The 27,343-nt window shown below is 39.4% G+C and overlaps 1 protein-coding gene across 3 annotated transcripts; it reads left to right on the forward strand.

Moving 5' to 3' along the window:
* The first annotated feature begins 23,935 nt into the window (after positions 1 to 23,935).
* Positions 23,936 to 26,695, forward strand: LOC109206346. 3 transcript variants are annotated; one of them, XM_019369172.1, is made up of 6 exons: positions 23,936 to 24,261; positions 24,679 to 25,397; positions 25,465 to 25,591; positions 25,665 to 25,910; positions 26,023 to 26,133; positions 26,209 to 26,695. In XM_019369172.1, exons 2-6 carry the CDS (start codon positions 24,679 to 24,681, stop codon positions 26,488 to 26,490), a joined length of 1,485 nt encoding a protein of 494 aa, XP_019224717.1. In that variant the 5' UTR covers positions 23,936 to 24,261; the 3' UTR covers positions 26,491 to 26,695. The 3 variants fall into 3 exon arrangements, with proteins under 3 accessions (XP_019224717.1, XP_019224718.1, XP_019224719.1); XM_019369173.1 differs by having other exon boundaries at positions 24,981 to 25,397; XM_019369174.1 differs by having other exon boundaries at positions 25,067 to 25,397.
* Positions 26,696 to 27,343: the final 648 nt, after the last annotated feature.

Here is a 27,343-nt window from a genome sequence, read left to right on the forward strand (position 1 = left end):
ACCCGAGAGCGTTTCGGCACCTATTGTGTAAGATAGCATTGTGGAATAATTTCATAAGTTTGGGTTGAAGTGCATTTCAGTGTTATCGATATCCGTTTGGGATTTCGAGTCTAGGAATAGCTCTGTATGGTGATTCTGGCATGGGGAGCGCGATCGAAAGTGGATTTGGAGGTCTGTAGGTCATTTTGGAGTCATTTGGCGAAAGTTAGATATTTGAAGGTTTTTGAGAAGTTTGACCAGAAGTGGACATTGTGATATCGGGGTCGGGCGCCGATTCCGGAAGTTGGAGTAGGTCCGTAATGTCGAATATGACTTGTGTGCAAAATTTAAAGTCAATCGGAGGTGATTTGATAGGTTTCGGCATCGAATGAAGAAGTTCGAAGTTCTAAAGTTCATCAAGTTTGAAATGAGGTGTGATTTATGATTTTAGCGTTGTTTGATGTTGTAACGACCCGACCGGTCGTTTTGAGCTCTAGCGCGTCGTTCAGCAGTTTGAGGCCATGAGCAGCTTCACTTCAGGTATTATGACTTGTACGTATGGTCGGAATTGAATTTTGGGAAGTTCGGAATTGATTTGGAAATAGAATTCTCATTTCGAAAGCTTTAAGTAGAAAGAATTGACTAAGATTGGATTTTTGAGTAAACGACCTCGAAATCGGGATTTGAAGGTTCCAGCAAGTTCGTATGATGATTTCGGACTTGGGCGTATGTCCGGATCGGGTTTTAAAAGATCCGGGAATGTTTCGGCACCTATTCTGGAAGTTAGCATTTTTGGAAGAATTTCATGAGTTTGGGTTGAAGTGCATTTCAGTGTTATCAATGTCTGTTTGAGATTCCGAGTTTGGGAATAGCTCCGTATGGTGATTGTTGGGAGCGCGATCGGAAGTTAATTCGGAGGTCCGTGGGTCATTTTGGAGTTATTTGGCTAAAGATAGAAATTTGAAGGTTTTTGAGGAGTTTGACCGGAAGTGGGCTTTTTGACATCAGGGTCGGAATCCAATTCTGGAAGTTGGAGTAGGTCCATAATGTCGAATATGACTTGTGTGCAATTTTGATGTCAATCGGATGTGATTTGATATGTTTCGGCATCGAATGTAGAAATTGGAGTTTCTTAGTTTCACTAGACTGGAATTGGGGTGTGATTCGTGTTTTTAGAGTTGTTTGATGTGATTTGAGATCTCGACTAAGTCCGTGATACATTTTGAGACTTGTCGGTATGTTCGGACGGGGTTCGGGGCGATTTCGGACCATTTTTAGGCCATTTTTAGCTGTTGATTTTTGGCTACAGCAGTATGCTCCGCGATCACGGTGAATTGGATGCGATAGCGATGAGTAAAGTGGGAGAAAATGGCCAGTGTTTCGCGATCGCGGAAGGACTTCAGCGATCGCGTAGAGGAAAGTTTTTGCTGCACTGACCCGATTTTGGAAGCTTGTATCTCGCAATATATAAGGAATTCGGAGATGATCCAAAAATAAAAGTTGTAGCCCTTTGTGTCTAGGTTTCAGAAAATTAAACCATTTGGTATTTGGAACTGTGTACCAAAAATTATGAGTGCTACACTACAGCCTATCCGGGAAGAGTTTGGAAATTGCGAAGAAGAAATTTGTGTTGCACATGGCTGACTTTGGAAGCTTATATCTTGTAATCTTTAAGGAGCTGGGAGATGAGCCAAGCATGAAAGTTATAGTCCTTGGAGTCTAGTTTTCAAAAAGTTAAACCATTTGCAGTTTGGAATTTTGTACAAAAAAGTTATGGCCATTATACTAGAGACTGTATGGAAGAGATGGGCATTTGTTCTTCGCGATCGCGAAGCATTTTCCGCGATCGCGAAGGGCAAACTTTAGGCTGAGAAATGTTGTGCTTCGCGATTGCGAAGCATTTTCCGCGATCGCGAAGAGTAATACCTGGGCAGAAGCTATATTTCGAGGTTTCAGCCATTTTTGACATATTTGGAGCTATGGAGCTCGGATTGAAGCGATTTTTGAGGTGATTTTCACCATATGGATTGGGATAAATGTTCTATATCTGAAAGTAATTATACTTCATGATTCTATGGTTATATTCATCATTTATTTTGATTTAAATGGAAGAAATCAAGATTTTTGCAAAACTTTTCAAGAACGAAAATTCAAGATTTGGAGGTCAAGTTGTTACCGGAATTTGGTTAGATTGGTATGGTTGAACTCGTATCGGAATGGGCTGTCGGATTTTGTGAGTTTTTCGGAATCCGGGCACGTGGGCCCAAGGGCGATTTTGTCAACTTTTCGAACGGAGTTAGGAATTTATCTAAATTGAATTGTTGTGAGTATTAGAGAATATATTTATGGATTTTCTTATTTATTGGCTAGTTTTGGAGCGTTGTGCATTGATTTGAGTCGTCAGGAAGGGCTTGGAAGCCGATTTTGGAACTTGGGAGCAAGGTGAGTCTCCTTTCTAACCTTGTAAGAGGGAATTGGCCCCATAGGTGAATTAATTGGATATGTGCTTCTATGTGTGGGGGCTACATACGCACGAAGTGACGAGAGTCCGTGCGTAGCTACTATTATGCTTAAGTCCGGGTAGTCTAGGACCCAAAAACATGCTTTACTTGTAACAATTGTAACCTTATTGACAGTTTAAATTGCTTTAATTGCATCGAAGTGGTAATAATTTTCTAAAAGAGTTAAACTTCATTTTCTCGACTTGTAAAAGAGAAATTGATACTTCCTTGAATAATTGTCTCCCGATGAAGTTTCGATTGACTGTTTGAATGTGTGTTTCTATGTGTACCTGCGTCACATGTATGATTCACGAGCGGGGTGATTGTTTATTTATGTTTGACCGCGTCGCATGTATGATTCGCAAGAGGGGTAATAGATGCATCTATGGTTCGCGCCATTCGACCCTCTAGCAGTGCACAGTTTAAATATTGTTGGATCGGGCCGTACGTCCTCGGCATGATTTGGTGCATGCTTGTATTGCTTGCCTTGATATTTATAAATAAGGATATTGCTTCCCCGGATTGAGAATAAATGTATAAATGAAAACTAATTTGGAAATTTCCCTATGAATAAGAGAATTTTTTACTTGTTTCATGCTATTGAGTTACAACTATTTTTTATAAAAACCCTCGATTTACTATATTATTGGTATATTATTATTGGACCACTAGTAAGTGTCGAAGTCGACCTCTCATCTCTACTTCTTCTGATTAGACGGGATACTTACTGAGTACACGTTGTTTTTGTACTCATGCTACACTTGTTGTGCAATTTCCTAGAAATATCTCATGCACTGTGACACCGGGTTCTGGGATGATTATGGGATTATTAGATATTAATTTTGTTAAAGAGATCATCTTATTTCAATGAATTTCATTATTTATTATTTAATGTATAAAAGGAATGATTTCAACAAATACTAAAATGGGAATTTAATTAACTTCTTGGTGTTGGCTTGCCTGACAGTGGTGTCCGACGCCATCACGACCCTTAGTGGATTTTAGGTCGTGACAACATGGTATCAGAGCACTAGGTTCACTTAGGTCTCACGAGTCATGAGCGAGTCTAGTAGAGTCTTTCAGATCGGTACGGAGACGTCTGTACTTATCTTCGAGAGGCTATAGGGCTGTTAAGAGCACTTCCCTTCTTGATTCCTCATCGTTAGGTTTGATTCTTTGAGGCTTATGCCTTCATTTCCTTCCCATTCAATCTTATGTGACGTGGAGCGATGGTTCTATATTGGGAATCGAGGAATTGTAATGGTATGTGGTGCGTGATTTTTCCTCCTACGTATTTGATTGGCCAGCGAAGGATGAGAAAGGGCATGTGGGAAGTGTCTTGTGGTGATTAAACTCCTAGAAGGCCAAGTGTGGGAAACAGGAGTTGAGTAGTTGCCCAAAGGAGTGAGTTTGACCAAAGTGGGGGGATGGGCAGAGTAGCAGTATGGGGTTTCAGTGGCAGTGATAACGGGCACACCTTGGAGAAAAAGTTTGAAGNGTCAGCGGTCGCGTGGTTGGCGAAGCTCCTACGAAGGATTTTACTGACTATCTAGTAAGAGGTCGAATATGCGAATGTTGCTAGAGAATCAAAGCGTTCATGAAACACTAACGGAAGGATTCGAGGAATCTGGCGGTTTGATTGCGCAAGGTCATGTCAATAAGAGATAAAGAATCTTGGTGGGTTCCAAAGTTGTGTAATAGTGGCTTCAAGCTAAATGGGAGAGCCCCACCGCCTACGATTGGGTTGCATGGTTATCTACTTGTGAGATTCGGGTTATCGGCGTATTGGTGAGTTATTACAGCTAAGGAAAAAGAACATAAGTGGTAATTTGAGCAAAGGAATTGATAAATGTGTGCTATAGTTGGCCTTATTAACTCATGTTCAGGCTTTGGGAAGATTTAGGATTTATGCTTCGTATTGAGGTGATTTACAAGGAAAGTGATTCAGTCGAGTGCTTCATTGAGATGGTGTTCATATGCCAGCAGAGCCTTGGAGTTGATTATATTCGGGACCAAGCCAGAATGGGTGACTCTCAACAATGATCGTAGTGAATTCAAAGGTTAAAAATGCGCTGCATAAGGATTTAAGACCGGAGTATGGTTAAGAATCGAGCTTTGGTAGAATATTATGATAAAAGGCTCGGAATTTTCTATGATATTTTTTACTTGCAGTGTAGCATTGGGAGGAAAATGAGAAAAAGACTTCAGATTCGTAGAGGAATTATCAGAATGGATGTATCAGTTGAAGATGCGAATGTGCGTGCAAGGAGGGTATAAAACGGCTCATGGGTTTGGAGACAATGTGGTCTCGTGGAATAGGGTCACTCAGGATGAGTGCGGATTTGGGTTCGTGATGTTTTGAATGGGGCTACTATTATTCCTAAGTCAAGCCCAGAGTAAATTGGAAGAAGTAAAATCAGTCAGCAATGGTTGAATGGTATAACGGTTGCAACGATTAGTTCCTTCAGCGTGTTAAGTTATAGACATGATTACAGTAATGTGTGCGAGGTTTGACGGTCGCCGTAATTGATTCTATTTGGAGGCTTTCGAGTATTATGTCCTATTAAGTGCCGATGGATCCCGGAAGAGTTATAGTGCTTTAGACCACTACTTGAGGTTGGTATTTTCTGCGGTTATGAGAATTTAGTCACAGGTTGTAATGGTTCCCTTGAAATGAGTTAAGTAAAAGGCTTCTATATGATGAAGTGTTTACCCTATTAGTGGTTCAGGTGTTATGATGAATTTCTTGTACTCTTGCGCATTGTCATGATTAAGTGGCGTGAGTAGCGTGGGATTTGGAAGTTGAGAATCAAGGTTGCGGTTCAGTGTTGACAAGGAGGTCATGGACTCGGATGAGCAGGAAAAGAATTTAGATGTTTAGAGTAAGCTGGTATTATCTCCAGCGTCACCTGAGATCAGTATCATGAGTAAGAGGTTTTGTGTATTGACTTGCGGATCCTTGATTCGCTTTGCAGCATTTGTATGGCTGGTGGTATGGATGTGCAGACTTGTTACCTGGTGTAGAAGGCAACAGGAGCATATCCCACGGAAAGATTGTATAAGTGTGACGTGTAGTCACTTAATTGATTGAGGATTTAAACCAAGCATGGAGATTGTGGTACTATCGCTAATTAAGAATTTATACCTGAAGGGCGCTCGATTCATTTGGTTGTGGAATGTGGAAGGTTGTTCCGGATTGGACGGCTGTTCTTGTGTGTTATGGGAAAAAAGGGGTTATTATGGACCCAGGAAATATTATTGGCCTAGATCGGTACGATCAGAATCGGCTTGAGGTCTGTGAATGGATTTAAATATGAATATAGGCTCTATATCAGGCCGGATGTGTTCATTTCAGCAGAGCACTCCTTATGGAAGAGTATTCGGACGTTTGATGTCGTTTCGTCGTCGGCTATTTCATGTAATATTATATTGTGTCGTGTGAGTTGTGAAACGGCTTGATAATTCTCTTATGTGTTCAGGTTCCGCGTAGCGATGGTGTTATTGAGCAGGATTGCTCTTTAGATTTTATGTGTGGATCGGGTGGCACGCCGCCACAGGTATGTTGATGGGATCGGGTTGCACGCTGCAACAGTGTGATGTTGAGTACAGTCCCCTACATTCTATTTTATGTGTTTTGTTTCCCATTTTTTTTCCTGAGGGAGGTTTATAACACCTTCTCAGTTGTCTAATTAGTTTCGTAGGTTGAGTAGTCCCTTCCAGAGTTCGTTTTCCTTATGTATCTTGTTCGAGTTGGTAGCCTATTGGCACATTATGGCATCATATGAGACATTTGGTCATGTCTGGAGTGGCTTATTGCCTGAGCAGCTCGTACTGGGTAAGACAAGATTATTGGATCTAGGATCAGTGCGATCGGATTATATGAAGTATATTAAAGAGCAAATACCATTATTTGGTTCAAAATGAGGTAATGGTTCTTGTCAGGAGTATATCCTCAATGATTTGTTGACTCGGCAGTTGGTTATGAATTTCTACACGTCTCTTCCGTCGTGGCGGTATTGTAAGAGTTAGAACAAGACTTATATGACATGGGGTGCATTGTGAGCATCACATTCGGGGAATGTCGGTTATTATGATCAGAGAATGTTATTATGGTCCTATGAATGATGTGGTGCATGGTGAGAATTCAGCAAAGGCATGCAGTCATGTTCTGGTACCTCGTGTAGTGATTGATACGGTGTTCATATATTGGAAGCAGGCCTGGCAGAGAATTCCGGATGTTGAAATTGGGCTCTAAGTTTATTTGCTTGAATAAAAAGGGAATATCTACAGAATTGATCGAGCTAATGTGCTCAACTGGGTTGTAGTAGCACGGGTAGGTGCACGAGGTGCTAAACAGTGATTTCGGAAAACTCCAGTGCAGTTCTTAGCACGTTCGAGGACGAACGTATGTTTAAGTGGGAGAGAATGTAACGACCCGACCGGTCATTTTGAGCTCTAGCGCGACGTTCAGCAGTTTGAGGCCATGAGCAGCTTCACTTCAGGTATTATGACTTGTACGTATGGTCGGAATTGAATTTTGGGAAGTTCGGAGTTGATTTGAAAAGAGAATTCTCATTTTGGAAGCTTTAAGTTGAAAGAATCGACTAAGATTGGATTTTTGAGTAAATGACCTCGGAATTGGGATTCGAAGGTTCCAGCAGGTTCATATGATGATTTCGGACTTGAGCGTATGTCCGGATCGGGTTTTGGAAGACCCGAGAACGTTTCGGCACCTATTGTGGAAGTTAGCATTTTTGGAAGAATTTCAAGAGTTTGGGTTGAAGTGCATTTCAGTGTTATAAATGTCCGTTTGGGATTCCGAGTCTGGGAATAGCTCCGTACGGTGATATTGGTGTTGGGAGCGCGATCGGAAGTGAATTCGGAGGTCCGTGGGTCATTTTGGAGTTATTTCGCTAAAGATACAAATTTGAAGGTTTTTGAGGAGTTTGATCGGAAGTGGACCTTTTGATATCGGGGTCGGAATCCAATTTCGGAAGTTGGAGTAGGTCCATAAGGTCAAAATTGACTTGTGTGCAAAATTTGATGTCAATCGGACGTGATTTGATAGGTTTCGGCATCGAATGTAGAAATTAGAATTTCTTATTTTCATTAGACTCGAATTGGGGTGTGATGCCTCGACTAAGTCTGTGATACGTTTTGAGACTTGTCGGTATGTTCGGACGGGGTCCCGAGGGGCTCGAGTGAGTTTCGGGGTGATTTCGGACCATTTCTAGGCCATTTTTAGCTGTTGGTTTTTGGCTACAGCAATATGCTCCGCGATTGCGGTGAATTGGACGCGATAGCGATGAGTAAAGTGGGAGAAATGGCCAGTGTTTCGCGATCGCGGAAGGCCTTCCGCGATCGCGTAGAGGAAAGTTTCTACTGCACTGACCCGACTTTGGAAGCTTGTATCTCGCAATCTATAAGGAATTTGGAGATAATCCAAAAATGAAAGTTGTAGCCCTTTGTGTCGGTTTTTTTGAAAATTAAACCATTTGGTATTTGGAGCTGTGTACCAAAAATTATGAGTGTTACACTACAGCCTATCCGGGAAGAGTTTGGAAATTGCGAAGAAGAAATTTGTGTTGCACAGGGCTGATTTTGGAAGCTTATATCTTGTAATCTATAAGGAGCTGGGAGATGAGCCAAGCATGAAAGTTGTAGTCCTTGGAGTCTAGTTTTCAAAAAGTTAAACCATTTGCAATTTGGAATTTTGTACAAAAAGTTACGGCCATTATACTAGAGACTATATGGAAGAGCTGGGCATTTGTTCTTCGCGATCGCGAACAATTTTCCGCGATCGCGAAGGGCAAATTTTGGGCTGAGAAATGTTGTGCTTCGCGATTGCGAGGCATTTTCCGCGATCGCGAAGAGTAAATACCTGGGCAGAAGCTATATTTCGAGGTTTCAGCCATTTTTAACATATTTGGAGCTATGGAGCTCGGACTGAAGCGATTTTTGAGGCGATTTTCACCATATGGATTGGGGTACGTGTTCTATATCTGAAAGTAATTATACTTCATGATTCTATGGTTATATTCACCGTTTATTTTGAATTTAAATGGAAGAAATCAAGATTTTTGCAAAACTTTTCAAGAACAAAAATTCAAGATTTGGAGTTCAAGTTGTTACCGGAATTTGGTAAAATTGGTATGGTTGAACTCGTATCGAAATGGGTTGACGGATTTGTGAGTTTTTTGTAATTCGGGGCACGTGGGCCCGAGGGCGATTTTGTCAACTTTTCGAACGGAGTTAGAAATTTATCTAAATTGAATAGTTGTGAGTATTAGAGTATATATTTATGGATTTTATCTTTTATTGGCTAGTTTTGGAGCGTTGTGCATCGATTTGAGTCGTCAGAAGGGCTTGGAAGCCGGTTTTGGAATTTCGGAGCGAGGTGAGTCTCCTTTCTAACCTTGTAAGAGAGAATTGGTCCCATAGGTGAATTAATTGGATATGTGCTTCTATGTGTGGGGGCTACGTACGCACGAAGTGACGAGAGTCCGTGCGTAGCTACTATTATGCTTAAGTCCGGGTAGTCTAGGACCCAAAAACATGCTTTACTTGTAATAATTGTAACCTTATTGACAGTTTAAATTGCTTTAATTGCATCGAAGTGGCAAATGATTTTCTAAAAGAGTTAAATTTTTCTCGACTTGTAAAAGAGAAATTGATACTTCCTTGAATAATTGTCTCCCTGATGAAGTTTCAATTGACTGTTTGAATGTGTGTTTCTATGTGTACTTGCGTCGCATGTATGATTCGTGAGCGGGGTGATTGTTTATTTATGTTTGACCGCGTCGCATGCATGATTCGCGAGCGGGATAATAGATGCATCTATGGTTCGCGCCATTCGACCCTCTAGCAGTGCACAGTTTAAATATTATTGGATCGAGCCGTACGTCCTCGGCATGACTTGTGCATGCTTGTATTGCTTGCCTTGATATTTATAAATGAGGATATTGCTTCCCCGGATTGAGAATAAATGTATAAATGATGAAAACTAATTTGGAAATTTCCCTATGAATAAGAGAATTGTTTACTTGCTTCATGCTATTGAGTTACAACCATTTTTTATTAAAACACTCGATTTACTATATTATTGGTATATTATTATTGGACCACTAGTAAGTGCCGAAGTCGACCTCTCGTCTCTACTTCTTCGAGATTAGACGGGATACTTACTGAGTACATGTTGTTTTTGTACTCATGCTACACTTGCTGTGCAATTTTTGTTGCACTGGCACATGTACACCTAGCGGCCTAATGGGCGTAGCAGCAGGGGTGATACGGAGACTTAGGTAAGCTGGATCTCTCAAGGCGATCCACAGCCGACATAGTCTCTTTCACCGTATAGTATTTACCTTCTGTCCAATTTGTATTCCGGACAGTTATTGCACTTCATTTGATTTCCTAGAAATAGCTTATGCACTTGTGACACTGGGTTCTGGGATGATTATGGGATTATTAAATATTAATTTTGTTAAAGAGATCATCTTATTTCAATGAATTTGATTATTTATTGTTTAATGTATAAAAGGAATGATTTTAACAAATACTAAAATTGGAATTTAATTAACTTCTTGGTGTTGTCTTGCCTGACATGGTGTCCGGCGCCATCACAACCCTTAGTGGATTTTAGGTCGTGATAGATGTGATTTGAGACCTCGAGCAGGTCCGCATTATGTTATGGGACGTGTTGGTGTGATTGGACGGGGTCCCGGGGGCCTCGGGTGGATTCCGGGGGATTAATGGATCAGATTTGGAGTTAGAAGAAGAATTGAGCAGCTGCCTTCTGGTGTAACTGCACCTTCGAGGCTTGGGCCCCAGGTGCAGAGCTGCAGAAGCGGCCCTGCGGTCGCATGTGCAATTTTGGTGGAGTGGAGTTGGAATCGCAGATGCGGTTATCTCGCCGCTGAAGCGGGACTGCACCTACCAAAGGGAAGGCGCGGAAGCGGGAATAGGCTGGGAGCCCTGGATTGCAGAAGCGGTATTTGGTCCGCACCTGCGGGACCGCAGACGCGGTCGTGTGGCCGCAGGTGCGAAAATGCTGGAGGCAGTGAGGTTTCTTTAAAACGGGGGTGTGGCCCATTTTCTTCCATTCACTCTTGTTTGGACGGTTTTTGGAGAGCTTTAAGTGGGGGTTTTCATCATCAATGACAAGGTAAGCTATCCCCACCTATCGTGAGTTTAATACATTAATTATGTATAGATTTTAGCATGAAAATTGGTAGAAATTTGGGATTTTGGAGAAAAACCTAGAAATTGGTATTCTTGGATTGTGACCACGATTTTGGGCATGGAATTGAGAACAAATTATATATTTGAGTTCGTGAGGGTATGGGTAAGGTTTATCTTCGAAAAATTTTAAAATCCAGGCACGTGGGCCCGAGGGTGATTTTTATCGACTTTTCGATCAGGGTTAATTATAATGAGTATTCGAGCATATATAAATGGGTTTGCATGATTATTGGCTAGTTTTGGAGTGTTGCGCATCGGTTTGAGTCGTCGGAAGGGCTTGGAAGTCGGTTATGGAGCTTCGGAGCGAGGTGAGTCTCCTTTCTAACCTTGTAAGAGGGAATTAACCCCATAGGTGAAATAATTAAATATGTGCTTCTATTTGAGGGGGCTACGTGCGCACCAGGTGATGAGAGTCCGTACGTAGCTACTAACTATGCCTATGCCCGAGTAGTTTTAGGCTTACATCATGCCTGATTGATATTGTTGTTAATCTATGTTTATTGTTTGTTTGAGAAGAAACAAGATTAAGGTTTCGTAATAATTGGGTTGAAAGAAAATTGAATTGAGGAATTTGAGTTTTTAAGAGTTTCCATTAAACTTCATATTTTCGAAAAGAAATGATAGATATCATAATAACTTAAGAAATCTATAATCGACCCCGTCGCATGTATGATTCGCTAGCGGCGAAGTCCCTTATATTATATTTGACCGCATCACACGTGCGATTCGAGCGAGGTATTACTTTTTACTACTCTCATGGGAGCGGGCTGATCGCCTCGGCAGGTTAATAGATGCATCTATGGTTCGCTCTATTCGACCCTCTGGCAGTGCACAGTTTGCTTTTATGTTGGATCGGGTCGTACGCCTTGGCATTTCCTATATATAAATATACATATACTATCCTCATGGAATCGTGCGTGATATTTGGCTAGAAGCCAGTGAAATTTGAGGGATTTTTTCCTGATTTGAATTATGACTACTTCCTTAATGAAATCCACTATATCTATATATATGCTCCAGATACGGAGGAAACTTGCTAGTTGAGAGCTTGAGTTAAATTATAAAGAGGGGAATTGTATCACTTATTTTATACTTGTTAATCACATATTTACTCTGTTTCATGTTTATTCCCCCTTTACTGTATCCAATATTATTGAACCACTAGTAAGTGTTGGAGTCGACCTCTCGTCACTACTTCTTCAAGGTTAGACGGGATACTTACTGGGTACACGTTGTTTTTGTACTCATACTACAATTGCTGTGCATTTTTGTTGCACATTCACATGTATGACTAGTGGCCTAGTCAGGCGCAGCGGCATGTTCGATACGGAGACTTAGGTGAGCTGCACCTCTCAAGACGCCCCGCAGAAGGCAGAGTCTCCTTCAGAGTACTGCATTGTATTTTCCTTTCTGTCAACTTGTATTCCGGATAATTATTGTATTACATCTTGTTTTTCCTAGAAATTGCTCGTGCACTTGTGACACCGGGTACTGGGGTAATTATGGGATTATTCAGCAGCTAAATTTTGTAAACACGTCGTTATTTATTCAGTGAAGTTTATTATTTATTGTTTAAATATTTAAAGGAGATGATTTCAAAAATATTAAAACGAGAAATTACTAGTTATTTGGTGTTGGCTTGCCTTCATTTCCTTTTCATTCAATCTTATGTGATGCGAAGCGCTGGTTATAAATCGGGAAGTGAGTATTGGTATGGTACTACAGGTGTGGTGCGGGATGTTTCTCCCTGCGTGGTTGTGCGGGCTATAGTCGTCGCCTTACGGAAGGATGTTCTGTCGTTTCAGCTCAGTAGTTGTACTTCGGAGAGCTTTGAGGCTATGCACAGGTTGCTATGATGCTCATGAACGATTATCGTACAGTATTAATGTGATGGTAGGATACTTGCCCATGTGTCGGGGCAGCAAATGACTTGAAAGGAGGTCTACTCAGTGCATGATTCAGAGATTCGGTATTTTATTTTCGGCGGAGGAAAGACAATCGTACTATGTATGTTCAGGTTGGGTTGATGGAATAACGAGACTTGGTGTTTTCAAGTGCGGTGGAATTTTCATCTGCGACGTGGTGTCGTCGTCCTCGATTGAATGTGTTAAGTTTGCCGGTGTTATGATCTTCTTCAATTCGCCTTTAGGTAGGGTATTGTGAAATGGTGTCAGGGAACGGCTATCAGAGATCGCGGTGTGCGGTGGTTCAGGATCGAATCGGTATTTCTAATATTGACGGCTCGAGAAAGATGATCTTCGGAAGGGTTTAAAGTTAGTGGCGATATATTGGTTCAGGTGCTATAGAGATAGCTTTTTATTTAAAGCAACAACTGGGCAGCGAAGGATGAGGAAGGACACGTGAAAAGTGTCTTGTGGTGATTAAACTTCTAGAGAGCGAAGTGTGAGAAGCATGAGTCGAGTAGTTGCTTAAGGAGTGAGTTTGACCAAAGTGAGAGAGTGGCAGAGTAGCGTATGGGTCCTGTGGCAGGATGGCTACACACCCGGAGAAAAAAGTCTAGAGTGATTTGAGATTCAAGGTGGACAGTGACTAGGACTATGGACTTAATTTGAAATATCGGATATGATACACCGGGGGATTTTATACAATATAAAGGAGTTGCTTGATATGAAGAAGGATACAACATGACTTTGGATTGGAAAGTATTGTCGCACATTTAGTTGATATCCATGAGGAGTGAACGGACTTGTGCAGCTAGTGCATGAGCATGGGCTCAGGATGGGTTATTGATGTCGTAGTAATTGTACCCCATGCAGCGACGTTGGAAGATGTCGGCATGTAAGTTCCACGGGTGGGTTATCTCCAGTAAGCAAGTTAGTGGTCGCGTGGTTGGCAAGGCTTCTGCGAATTCTACTGGCTATCCGGTAAAGAGGTCAGACATGTGAATGTGGTTAACCATTCAGAGTATTCATAAGGGGTTTTACAGAAAGATTTCAAGGAATTTGGCGGGTTAGTTGTGCAAGATCATGTTGACAATGAAGAAGGAATCTCGGTGGGTTCCAGGGTTATGTAATAGGTGGCTCTAAGCTAAGTGGGAAAGTCCCACCGCCTACGATGGAGTTGCATGGTTATCAACTCGTGAGGTTTCGGGTTATCGGCGTATTGGTAAGTATTACAGCAAAGGGAAAAAACATAAGTGGTAATTTGAGCAAAGGAATTGTCAAAGGTGTGCTATAGCTGGCCTTATTGACTCATGTTCAAGCTTTGGGAAGATTCGGGATTTATGCTTCGTCTAGAGGTGATTTACAAGGGAAGTGATTCAGTCAAGTGCTTCATTGAGATGGGTGTTCATGTGCCAGCGGAGCCTGGGAGTTGATTAAATTCAGGACCAAGCCAGAGTGGGTGACTCTCAACAATGGTCCTAGTGAATTCAAAGGTTAAATGCGGCGCTTAAGGATGTCAAGCCCGCGGTATGGTTAAGAATCGAGATTTTGTAGCGGATTATGATAAGAGGCTCGGAATGTTCTATGATATTTTTGACTTGCAGTGTTGCATTTGGGTGAATGAGGGAAACAGACTTCGGATTTGTAGAGGGATTATCGGAATTGGTGTATCAGTTGAGGATGCAAATATGTGCACAAGGAAGGTATGAGATGTTCGTGAGATTTGAGACAGCATGGTCTCGTGATACAAGGCCACTCGAGATGAGTGCGGATTGAATGTGTTACGTGTTGAATGGAGTTATTATTATTACTAAGGCAATCAAGGATGAATTAGAAGAAGTTAGATTGGTTAGCCATAGTTGGATTGGCATATTGGTGGTAGTGACCAATTCCTTCAGCGTGATTAAGTTATGCATGTGATTCGTGACGGGTACGTGTGAGGCTTGACGATAGCCGTAATTGATTTTATTTGGAAGTATTCAGAAATTATGGCCTGTTATGTGTAGGCGGATACCGGAAGGGCTATGGTGGTTTAGACCACTGCTTGAGGATTTGAATATTCTACGGTTATGAGAAGTTACTCGCGTGTTGCTATGGTTCTCTTGGAATAAGTTAAGTAAAAAGTTTCTAGGTGATGAAGTGTTTACCCTATTAGTGGTTTAGGAGTTATGATGAAATTCTGGCGCCATCGCATATTGGCATGTTAGGTGCAGTGAGCGGTATGAAATTTAAAAGTGAGGATTAAGATTGCGGTTCGGTGTTGACAAAGATGTCACGAGCTCGGATGAGCAGGAAGGGGATTTGGAGGCTTGGGGTAAGCTGGTATTGTCTTCGGCGTCACCTGAGATCGGTATTTTGTGTTGGAGACTTTGCATCATGATTATGGATTCTTGATTTGCCTTGCAGCTAGTGTGACCGGTGGTATGGATGTACAGACTCGTTACCTAGTGCAGAGGATTGTGGGAGCGTACCTCACGGGGAGATTGTGTAAGTGTGACATGTAGTCACCTGATTGATTGCAGACCTAAACCAAGTGTGAAGATGGTGGTAATATCACTATTTAGAGAAACTATGCCTGGAGGGCGCTCGGTTCATTTGCTTGTGGACTGTGGAAGTTTGTCCCGGTTATGATGGTTGTTATTTCGTGTCATGGGAAAGAGGGGGTTATTGTGGACCCTTGGAAGGTTATTAGCCTAGTATGGTGCGATCAAAATCGACTTGAGGTCTGTGAATGGATTTAAATATGAATATGGGCTCTATATCAGGCCAGAAGTGTTCATTTCAGCATAACACTCCTTATGGAGGAGTATTCAGACGTTGGATGTCGTTTCGTCGTCGGCTATTTCATGTAATATTATATTGTGCAGTGTGAATTGTGAAACAACTCGATAAATTTCTTATATATTGAGGTTCTGCGTAGCGAGGGTGTTATGTAAGCGGGATGGCTCTTGTGATTCAGATTATACATCGTACCTCAGTTATGCTTGAATTTCGTAGCGTACGACGCTGTCTGTCTTCCTAGGGATGGTATTATGCACTTAGCGTGCTAGTGACCGATATTCGGTATTTTGTGGTAATGAGCACTCTAGCTCGGTATGTATCTCTTTATATGGATTTTATGTGTGGATCAGGTGGCACGACGCCACCGGTATGTTGGTTGGATCGGGTTGCACGCCGCAACAGTGTGATGTTGAGTACAATCCCCTATATTCTATTTTGTGTGTTTTGCTTCCCATTTTCTGAGGAAGGTATATATTAGTGCGTGAGTTGAGTAGTCCCTTCCAGAGTTTGTTTTTCTTATGTATCACGTTCGAGTTGGTAGCCTATTGGCACTTAGTGGCATCATGTAAGACTTTTGGTCATATCTGGGGTGGCTTATTGCCTGAGCAGTTCGTACTGGGTGAGGCAAGATTATTGGATCTAGGATCAGTGCAATCGGATTATATGAAGTGTATTAAAGAGCAAATACCATTATTTGGTTCAGAATGAGGTGATGGTTCTTATCAGGAGTATAGACTCAATGAATTGCTGACTCAGCATTTGGTTATGTATTTCTACACCTCCCCTCCGTCGTGGCGGTATTGCGAAAGTTGGGACAGGATTTATATATGTCATGAGGTACATTGTGAGCATCATATTCGAGAAATGTCAGTTATTATGATCAGAGAAGGTTATTATGGTCCGTGAATGATGTGGTGCACGGTGAGAATTCAGCAACAGTATGAAGTCATGTTCTGGTACATCGTGTAGTGATTGATACGATATTCGTAGGTTGGAAGTAGGCCTGGCAAACAATTTTGGGTGTTGGAGCTGGGTTCTAAGCTTATTTGTTTGAATAAAAGAGAAAATATTCTGATTTGATTGTGTTAATGTGCTCAACTGAGCTGTGGTAGTACGGGTAGGTGCTCGAGGTGTTAAACAGTGATTTCGGACAACTCCAGTGCAGTTCTCAGCACGTTCGAGGACGAACGTATGTTTAAGTGGGAGAGAATGTAACGACCCGACTGGTCATTTTGAGCTATAGCGTGTCGTTCAACGGTTTGAGTCCATGAGTAGCTTAACTTTAGGTATTATGACTTGCATGTATGGTCGGAATCGAAATTCGAGAAGTTCAGATTGGATTTGGAAAGAGAATTCTCATTTCAAAAGCTTGAAGTTGGAAGAATTGACTAAGATTGAATTTTTTAGTAAACGACCTCAGAATCGGGATTTGAAGGTTCCAACAGGTTCGTATGATGATTTTGGACTTGGGCGTATGTCCGGATCGGGTTTTAGATGACCCGATAGCGTTTCGGCGCCTATTGTGTAAGATAGCATTTTGGAAGAATTTCATAAGCTTGTGTTGAAGTGCATTTCAGTGTTTAGCAATGTCCGTTTGAGATTCCGAGTCTGGGAATAGCTCCGTATGGTGATTCTGGTATGGGGAGCGCGATCGGAAGTGGATTTGGAGGTCCGTAGGTCATTTTGGAGTCATTTGGCGAAAGTTAGAAATTTATAGGTTTTTGAGAAGTTTGACCGGATGTGGACTTATTGATATCGGGGTCGGATGCCGATTTTGGAAGTTGGAGTAGGTCCATAATGTCGAATATGACTTGTGTGCAAAATTTGAAGTCAATCTGAGGTGATTTGATAGGTTTCGGCATCGAATGAAGAAGTTCGAAGTTCTAAAGTTCATCAAGTTTGAAATGGGGTGTGATTTGTGATTTTAGCGTTGTTTGATGTGATTTGAGGCCTCGAGCAGGTCCGAGTTATATTACGATACTGGTTGGTGTGATTGGACAGGGTCCCCCTCGGGTGGATTCCGGGGCATTAACGGATCAAATTTAGAGTTAGAAGAAGAATTGAGCAGCTGCCTTCTGGTGTAACTGCACCTGCGAGGCTTGGGCCGCAGGTGCGGAGCCGCAGAAGCGGCTCTGTGGTCGCATGTGCGATTTTGGTGGTGGTGGTGGTGGGGGAGCTAGGATCGCAGATGCAGTCATCTCGCCACAGAAGCGGGACAACACCTGCGGAAGGGAAGGCGTGGAAGCGGGAATGTGCTGGGAGCTCTGGACCGCAGAAGCTGTATTTGGTCCGCACCTGCGCGACCGTAGAAGCGATCGAGTGGCCGCAGGTGCGAAAATGTTAGAGGCAGTGAGGTTTCTTTAAAACGGGGGTTTTGCCCATTTTCTTCCATTCACTCTTGTTTGGACGATTTTTGGATAGCTTCAATTGGGGATTTTCATCATCAATGGCAAGGTAAGCTATTCCCACCTATCGTGAGTTAAATACATTGATTATGTATAGATTTTAGCATGAAAATTGGTAGAAATGTGGGATTTTGGAGAAAAACCTAGAAATTGATATTCTTGAATTTTGACTACGATTTTGGGCATGGAATTGAGAATAAATTATATATTTGAATTTGTGAGGGTATGGGTAAAGTTTATCTTCGAAAAATTTCGGAATTCGGGCTCGTGGACCCGAGGGTGATCTTTACCAACTTTTCGATCGAGGTTAGAAATTGTTATAAATTGGATTATAATGAGTATTCGAGCGTATATCAATGGGTTTGCATGATTATTGGCTAGTTTTGGAGTGTTACGCATCGGTTTGAGTCGTCGGAAGGGCTTGAAAGCCGGTTATGGAGATTCAGAGTGAGGTGAGTCTCCTTTCTAGCCTTGTAAGAGGGAATTAACCCCATAGGTGAAATAATTAAATATGTGCTTCTATTTGAGGGGGCTACGTACGCACGAGGTGACGAGAGCCCGTGCGTAACTACTTACTAAGCCTATGTTTGGGTAGTTTTAGGCTTACATCATGCCTGATTGATATTGTTGTTAATTTATGTTTATTATTTGTTTGTGAAGAAACAAGATTAAGGTTGCGTAATAATTGGGTTGAAAGAAAATTAAATTGAGGAATTTGAGATTTTAAGAGTTTCCATTAAATTTCGTATTTTCGAAAAGAAATGATAAATATCATAATAACTTAAGAAATCTATAATTGACCCCGTCGCATGTATGATTCGTGAGCAGGGAAGTCCCTTATATTATATTTGACCGCGTCGCACATATGATTCGCGAGCGGGGTATTACTTTTTACTACTCTCATAGGAGCGGGCCGATCGTCTCGGCAGGTTAATAGATGCATCTATGGTTCGCGCCATTCGACCTTCTGGCAGTGCACAATTTACTTTTGTGTTGGATCGCGCCGTACGCCTCGGCATTTCCTATAGATAAATATACATATACTATCCTCATGGATTCGTGCGTGGTATTTGGCTAGAAACCAGTGAAATCTGAGGAATTTTTTCCTGATTTGAATTATGACTACTTCCTTAATGAAATCCACTATATCTATATATATGCTCCGGATACAAAGGAAACTTGCTAGTTGAGAGGTTGAGTTAAATTATAAAGAGAGGAATTTTATCACGTATTTTATACTTGTTTATTTCACATATTTACTCTGTTTCATGTTTATTCCTCCTTTATTGTATCCGATATTGTTGGACCACTAGTAAGTTTCGGAGTCGACCTCTCGTCACTATTTCTTCGAGGTTAGACGAGATACTTACTGGGTACACGTTGTTTTTACTCATACTACAATTGCTGTGCATTTTTGTTGCACATGCACATGTATGACTAGTGGCCTAGTCAGGCGCAACGGCATGTTCGATACAGAGACTTAGGTGAGTTGCACTTCTCAAGACGCCCCGCAGCCGGCAGAGTCTCCTTCAGAGTACTGTATTGTATTTTCCTTTTGTCAACTTGTATTCCGGACAGTTATTGTATTACATCTTGTTTTTCCTAGAAATTGCTCATGCACTTGTGACACCGGGTATGGGGTAATTATTGGATTATTCAGCAGCTAAATTTTGTAAAGACACTGTTATTTATTCAGTGAAATTTATTATTTATTGTTTAAATGTTTAAAGGAGATGATTTCAAAAATATTAAAACGAGAAATTACTAGTTATTTGGTGTTGGCTTGCCTGACAGTTGTGTCCGGCGCCATCACAACCCTTAATGGATTTTGGGTCGTGACAATAACAATATGATCTTTTAAAATTTTATAATTAGCGCGTACCAAGAGACTAGTTCAGTATAAAAGCCAAGTATTTTCGGAACCGATTTTATGTTATGTTATAATATATGTCCTTTATAACAGCAACTCGCTATAGCAACCAAAAAATTTCGGAACAAACGAGATTGTTATAGAGAGATTTGACTTTAATAGAAAAGTAAGAGCAAAAGACTCCAGAAATATAGTACCAATGACCTAATAATCAAAAAATTAAATGTAAAAATAATATTAATAATTAATAACAAGGACAAGATACTACAAAAACCAGAGCTGAAAAATAGTGAAGAAAGAGTGATTGTTATAAATAGAATTTTATTTATGGTGAATGTATATATTTAGAGAGATTCTAGAGATTTTTACTTGGTGGCTAAGTCACTCTTTCCCTATAAATAGAGGGTTCTATTCCATTGTAATTCATCCCAAATCAATAAGAATTTTCTCCCTACTTTTCTCTGCAATATTCTTCTTCTTCTTTTATTGTTTATAACACGTTATCAGCACGAGACTCTAACGAATTGAGTAGAAGCTTTGGGATTGAGCATAATGATTGTCAATTATTCCATGAACTTCCTTCATGATTAAATTCTGGATTTAAGGCAAGTATCTTACTGTATTTTTTCTTTCACTATACTTTGATTTTAAATATTTGTCATCGATTTGACATGAGATTTTGTAAAGCACATATAGATGATTATGGTCCATTCATGATGTGAATGTGACAACATCTGATTTATGAATACATAATCATTCTTCAAAGAATATGAACGTGCTAGTGGTAGTGAATATACCGCACTCGCCTCTAAAAGGAGGTTTGAGATGATATAAGAAAATAATGTCATTATTGTGGCATGAATGGTCATTGGTCACGTACCTATTGTACGCCAAAATATTTTGGCATTGTGATTATTAAAAGACAGTGGTAATGCAAGAAACAGAACTTGCATATAATTTTGACCATAACCATAATGGTATGACTTTCTCCTTAAAAGAGATATTCACCATATGGGTGTTGATGAATATGTGGTACTACAAAACTAATTGAGAACTCTGCAAGAGCCAATTATACTATTTTGGAGAAACACAATTAATTACCAATAAGGTATTGTGTTGTAGTAAGTCTCAAAGAAACTTATTCAGTTTCCAAAGTATACACGAAAGCGGTTGATTAAATTGAGACTATAAATAAAGGAAAGATTTAATATCTTCTATTACTACAACTTATAGCGGGGTAATATGTATGTGAAAAGCTACCCACTTTATTCTCCAATTTGTACTACATAAACAAAAGAATACCACAATGAAGTGGATATGTATTGATATAAAAACCCATATCATAATAAACTTGGAGTTTATTGATAATTGCACACGTCATGGTGTAACCCTAAAGTTTATCAATGTTGATAATTTATCCAGTTGGCATAATTGGTTTAGCCATGTTAATTCAAGTATGATGTGCAAAAAAAATAAAAGAGAATTCACATGGGTAAATATTAAAGAACTAAAAAGTTCTTTACGAATTCTCTTACATTGCTTGTTCTCATTAATTAATAGACCAACTAAAAGTGGGAATGAATCCCATGAATGCTGGAAATATCAAAGGTGAATATGGGCCCATTCACCTGCCATGTATACCACATAAGATGCATCTATGAGATGGTTACATGTGCGATTATTAATAACCCGCAAGATGGTGTTTTGCGAGGTAACTTGCTCAATAATTTAATTTCGAGCATAATTTTCATATTTTCCATTCAAGACAGTTTATCTTGATAAGTTGGCTTACATCACAGTTGGTTTAGCAAAATGATTTATTGAGTGCCTCCACTTAATAGTTAACTATTGGTTATGAGAACAATGTTATATATATCAGTTTGATATACGTTATATACAAAAGTATATTATTTTTCTCCCCTCACAAGTGGTTCAGCGTCAGGAACCAAATAATTCCATCTTATTATTATTGATGTGTGGTGTATATTATGATTAACACCATAACGCACAAAGATGGGTTCTCAAAGTTGAGGAAACAAGTTAGTTTTTCTAACATGAGGGGGAGACATGATAAACAGTTGAGAAAAAGTTACGTGGAATGAATTATCATTTGTACATCTAGATCCTCGAATAAGATAATATGAACTTGAAGTTCATAAAAGGATAATTCATTTGCAATATATTGCAAAGCATGCCAGACGCATTTGCTGACCCAAAGAAAGTAACTATATTCTCATTGCAAATGCTCCTATTAAGTCCTAGAAGGACAAAGTCTATGGTACGCTTAAAGCATATAGACAAATCGGTTTCAAATAAACTTCTTGATAAAGAAGATGAGCAAATGATCAAAATGATCATAATAAAGAGGCAAGTGAACTAGAAGATCACATAACATAACACTTCATTAAATCTCTTGAGAGATTCAAGTACCTGAATATATGAATGAAGAGATCTCTATGTTATGTCTTTATGAAAAATAAGGAGGTTGGAACCGATATAAAATGTTTGTCGACGACATCTATAATAGCGCTAAATATATATGAGGATCTTAAGCCTGGAGAAACAATTTCGAATAGAATTGGTTTCATATGAAAGACATGTAGTTTTGAACATGTAGTTCAAACACTTGAAAGTATAAAGTCAATGGTATGTGCAATCAGTTTTCGATATCTTATATGTCTAGCATGACATGAAAACTTGATATGCATCTAAAGTCTACTATATGGCTTATATGACTTAACTTATGTGACAATCCATGAAGGATTTAAGTTGCTTGAAGCATATACAATTCTTGATCTTGAAGTACCACTTCTTCAGTGCAATTTGTGCACAAATGTATCTTGCTATAACTATATGCATGATAATATGATAGCGAGAGTTTCACCTCTATGTGAAGATATTGAACTAACGATTCCAACAAGATCATATGAAGACAATACATCTATTAGGGATGATGATTTCAAGGTGAAACAAATTCGTTCAAGTTAATATGGCTTATTTATTTATCAAATCTCTACCAAAGATCTTTTGAAGATGGTGCACAAGATTGCAATGCGAACACTCAAGGATGTGAATTGATGCTCTCATCAGGGGGAGTTAATGCGCGTTGCACTCTTTTTCCCTTACAAGGTTTTGTCCCACTGGGTTTTCCTTGCAAGGTTTTTAACGAGGCAACCAAAAGGCGTATTGTAGATATGTGTACTCTTTTTCCTTTTCTAGAATTTTTTTCCCATTGGGTTTTATTTTAGTTAAGGTTTTAACGAGGCACATTATCTGTTGAATAGACATTCAAGGGGGAGTGTTATAAATAGAATTTTATTTATGGTGAATGTCTATATTTAGAGAGATTCTAGGGATTTTTACTTGGTGGCTAAGTCACTCTTTCCCTATAAATAGAGGGTTCTATTCCATTGTAATTCATCCCAATATCAATAAAAATTCTCTCTCTCTACTTTTCTCTGCAATACTCTTGTTCTTCATTTATTGTTCTATAACAAATACCTAATTTTTGTATTATTTTAACATGGGAAAAGGATCAAATATACCCCTCTACTTTTAAATATTATTTATATTTGTCCTCCGTTATACTTTGGGAACAAAAATACCCCTGCCTTTACAATTGTTATCAAATATACCCTTATCTCTANTTAATTCATTATACAACTTTGAGGTTTATGTTTTGCGATTTAAAGTAAAATTTCAAAAAATATGATTTAATTAAGTTGTTTTAACAACTTGTTTGGATGTTGTTATGTATCGTTTCATAATATATCGTATTGTATTGTATTGTGCTGTATCGTTTTGGATGTGTACAATATTTGAATAGATTGTATTATTTTTCGTTGTTTCATGATGTCATGCACCAACAATATGAAGAATAAACTTGCAATTTTAAAAAAAAGTAAGGTACGAGGTATAATTATTATATAGAAAAGTAGATAAAGATAACTAGTGTTGTAAATAGAATTTTATTTATGGTGAATGTCTATATTTAGAGAGATTCTAGGGATTTTTACTTGGTGGCTAAGTCACTCTTTCCCTATAAATAGAGGATTCTATTCCATTGTAATTCATCCCAAATCAATAAGAATTCTCTCCCTCTACTTTTCTCTGCACTACTCTTCTTCTTCTTTTATTATTTTATAACAGTGACTTGATTAATGAAAAATGGAATTTCAAAATCTTAAAAAAATAATAACTGCCCAATTGAATATTCTCTTTTCACTCACTATAAAAACACCGTAAAATGGGTCTGCTAAACGGAGCGGGAAATTTGGATTCGAATTTGGATTTCTTCAGTGATGACCGACCGAACTTCCGAAGGAGGCAGTCGAAACAAGAGGCACTGCCTTACAGCTGGAAATTAAGGCAAAAAAATAGTATTTAATATCGGAAAATATACCAAAAATCGAGGCAAATATCTATAACTAGTGTTCGTCGGTTTTTTCCGACCGAAAGCCGTCGGAAAACTTATGTTATATAAGTTTATTTTGTGGACCATATCTCATTTCGTGACTTCTATTCCTCTTCACTCCAGCGGCGGCACCTCTTTTTAGGGTTTCTTCTCTCTTTGAGCTAAGGTTTGACGCTATGCTTAAAGCAAATTTTATTCTTTTAAATTTGTTGTGTATCCAAGTTTAACTGCTGCGCATGTTTGCTTATTTGTTTTCCCAATATGTGCAATTTGAATCACTGATTCCTGTATAAATATGGAGTGACTACTGTGGTTTACAGATAACTTGAATCCTAATGCTAACTTGAATTAATGTCGGAGTTAGGATTATCAACCATAGTGTTCATAAATTGCATAGATTGAACGCTTTTTATAATCTTGTGTAGCAAAAGTAGTACGTTTTTGCTAATTAATTTTGGGACTTCGTTAATTTTGTGTAGTAATATTTCGGGACCTTTGAATGTTAGGCAGAAGAGTGTAAATTAATTTGAATAAAATAAATTATTTTTAAGTATCTCAATTTCTATTTTTGCTCTTTGTATAGATGGAGCTTGAACATCGTAGATGGATGTATAATAGGTGTTATCGTGATCAGCGGGAGTTAAGAGAGGAATTTATAGAAGGGGTTGCAGGATTTATTGCTCGGGGGAAAACACTTTATGAATTCCTCACTGGAGGGATGATTAGGTGCCCTTGTGTGAAATGCAAATGTGAGAAGTTTTTGAAACCTAAGGACATTAAAGATCATCTTTATAAGAAGGGGTTTATGAAAAATTATTATGTGTGGATTTTTCATGGAGAAATTGATACCAATGCCCGTGTTTTCGATTTTCAAAAATTTTCTAGGGGTGAGAGTAGTCCACTGGTGGAGAAGAACTTTGAAAATTCTCGATTCAATAAAATGGTTAAGGATGCTTCTGGGATGTTCTCAGGTGTTCAATCCCAACCAAGTGTTCAGCATTCTCCCAATGATGAGGCTAAGCGCTTCTATGAACACTTAGAGGAAGCTAGTCATCCACTCTATGAAGGCTCAATGCATTCTAAGTTGTCTGTTGCACATGGATTACTTTTTATTAAATCGCATTGGAATGTTTCGGTAGCGGCCATGGACTATATCATTGGGCTTATGAATGAACTTGATCCGAATAAAATTGACTTACCCAATAATTACTATACGACAAAGAAATTGGTTCCCAAACGTGGAGAGGTTGGAGCATTGGATGGTCTTCAGAGGTTGATTATCGCTCCCGATGGGACTAATGGGTGAGCAATCTTTTTGTTAGTTTTTAATTATTGAACATATTTTTTACATGTGTTAAATTTAATGCAGGTTTTTTCCCAACACGCTATCTACGAGGGCGGTTATGGATTGTTTTATAGCATTTTATCGTCACGCTTGGGAAACCTGGAGAGAAATACCTTACATTGTCAGAGACCATATGTGGAATTACTTTAAGGTATAAATAAATTCATTTTTATATTATTTATAAAATTATTATGTTTTCATCTAATGTTATTAATTATTTGCAGGTGAAGTGTTCATGGTATGCCCAACATGATCATCAAATAAGTTGTAATTTCGAGAAGAAAGTTGCTGATATGCTTAAAGATACCTTGAGGACTGCTCAGAGAAAGCGTCAGAAGCCCACCTGGATGTTAGAAGATATATGGACTAGACTCAATGAGAAGCGGGACATTGCAGAATTTCAGAAGAAGAGCACCAAAGGAAAGGCCGCCCGTGCCTCCAAGAAGGGCTCGTTGCACAACGGCGGTTCAGTTAGTATAGGGACCCATCGAAGGAGATTGATAACTTGTTTATTAAATTTTTTTTTGGTTTTAACTACACACAATCGAACTTTTATCCAACTCATATTTTTTCTTTTTGCAGGAAAAGTTAAAAGGGAGAACTATGAATGATGAGGTCTTTGAGGAGACACATGTGAAAAAGAAAAAAGATGGTACAAGAAGTTTGGTCAAGCCACATGCTGAGGGGACATATGTAAGATCCTAATTTTAGAACTATTTTATTCTTTAACATGAGTTTGTTATATAATGCTTATCATTTAAATTTCAGGATGGACATACAAAAGGTTTGGATGAATGGCGTCAAAGCCAGCCCGTTGGAGGTAGCTCAACCCAGCCATCATCCGATGATGTTGCTTCAAGATTGTCTGGTGCTTCTTCTAGTTCTTCGCAGAATGAGGAAGAGATAGATTCATTGCGGAGACAAATACAAGAGACGTCGGAAAAGCACGAAGCAAATAGTTTAAAACTTGATAGACTGGAGGATTTAATGCATAAACTCATGGATAGTCGTCGATCTGATCCACAGTCTGACTCTGATAACGAGAATTAGTTTGTTCCAGTTGTGATGTTTGAAGCATTTACTTGTTTGATTTTGTTGTGATGTTACTTGAATGGTGTTTGAATGTTTAGGCTTGTATTTTGGATGTTTTAATTACAACGTTTATGTTGAATACTTTAGTTGTTGGAATTTTAAGGGTTTGATTGGTTGGAATTGGTGGATTGACGGCTTGGAATTGGTGGATTGATTGTTTGGTTGAATTCCTGTTGTTTGGTTGTTGTTTTCTTATTTGGCAGGTGGTTTCACTTATAAAACAGATGTTCCTGGTTCATAACTTTCCATTTTTCCGACGGATTTCTAACAGAAGTCGTTGGATAATTATAAATAAAATTTCCAGATTTAACAATATGTTTGATGGATCTCAGTCGTTATTCAACTTCCGCGTTTCATGGTGGCGATCTGAAGTTACCCATGGCTTCCGTTGAAAGCCTTCTCCGGCAAGTTGTATTCCGTCGGATAAATCTAAACGGTGTTGCAAACCATCAAAATGATGATTTTCCAACTGGATGAGCCATTGGAAATGTTAAGATTTCTAGTAGTTGGAAAGAAAGAAAGAAAGGCTTTGAAACTTGTGGTCTAAAACTAGTTCACAAGTGTTAGACATTTGTGTGGCTAGATTTGTAAACAGTGGAGGATGCATGTCCTAAGGCTTTCTGCTTGCTGTTCTTGAAGGTTTGACCGAGATCGGAAAAAGATTGAAGCATTTGGCTGATCAAAGACTGTTATCCAGGTAATTTTCATAACAAAGATGGTGTCATTTAGTTTGAAGAGACCATCTGACATTAGAATTTTCTTTAGGCAAGAAAAACACCTTTTTGGTCTTTTCTTGTAGTTGGTGCAGTCA

This window comes from Nicotiana attenuata, unplaced genomic scaffold (genome assembly GCF_001879085.1).
Source record: "Nicotiana attenuata strain UT unplaced genomic scaffold, NIATTr2, whole genome shotgun sequence".
In the NCBI taxonomy this organism is placed as follows: Eukaryota; Viridiplantae; Streptophyta; class Magnoliopsida; order Solanales; family Solanaceae; genus Nicotiana; species Nicotiana attenuata.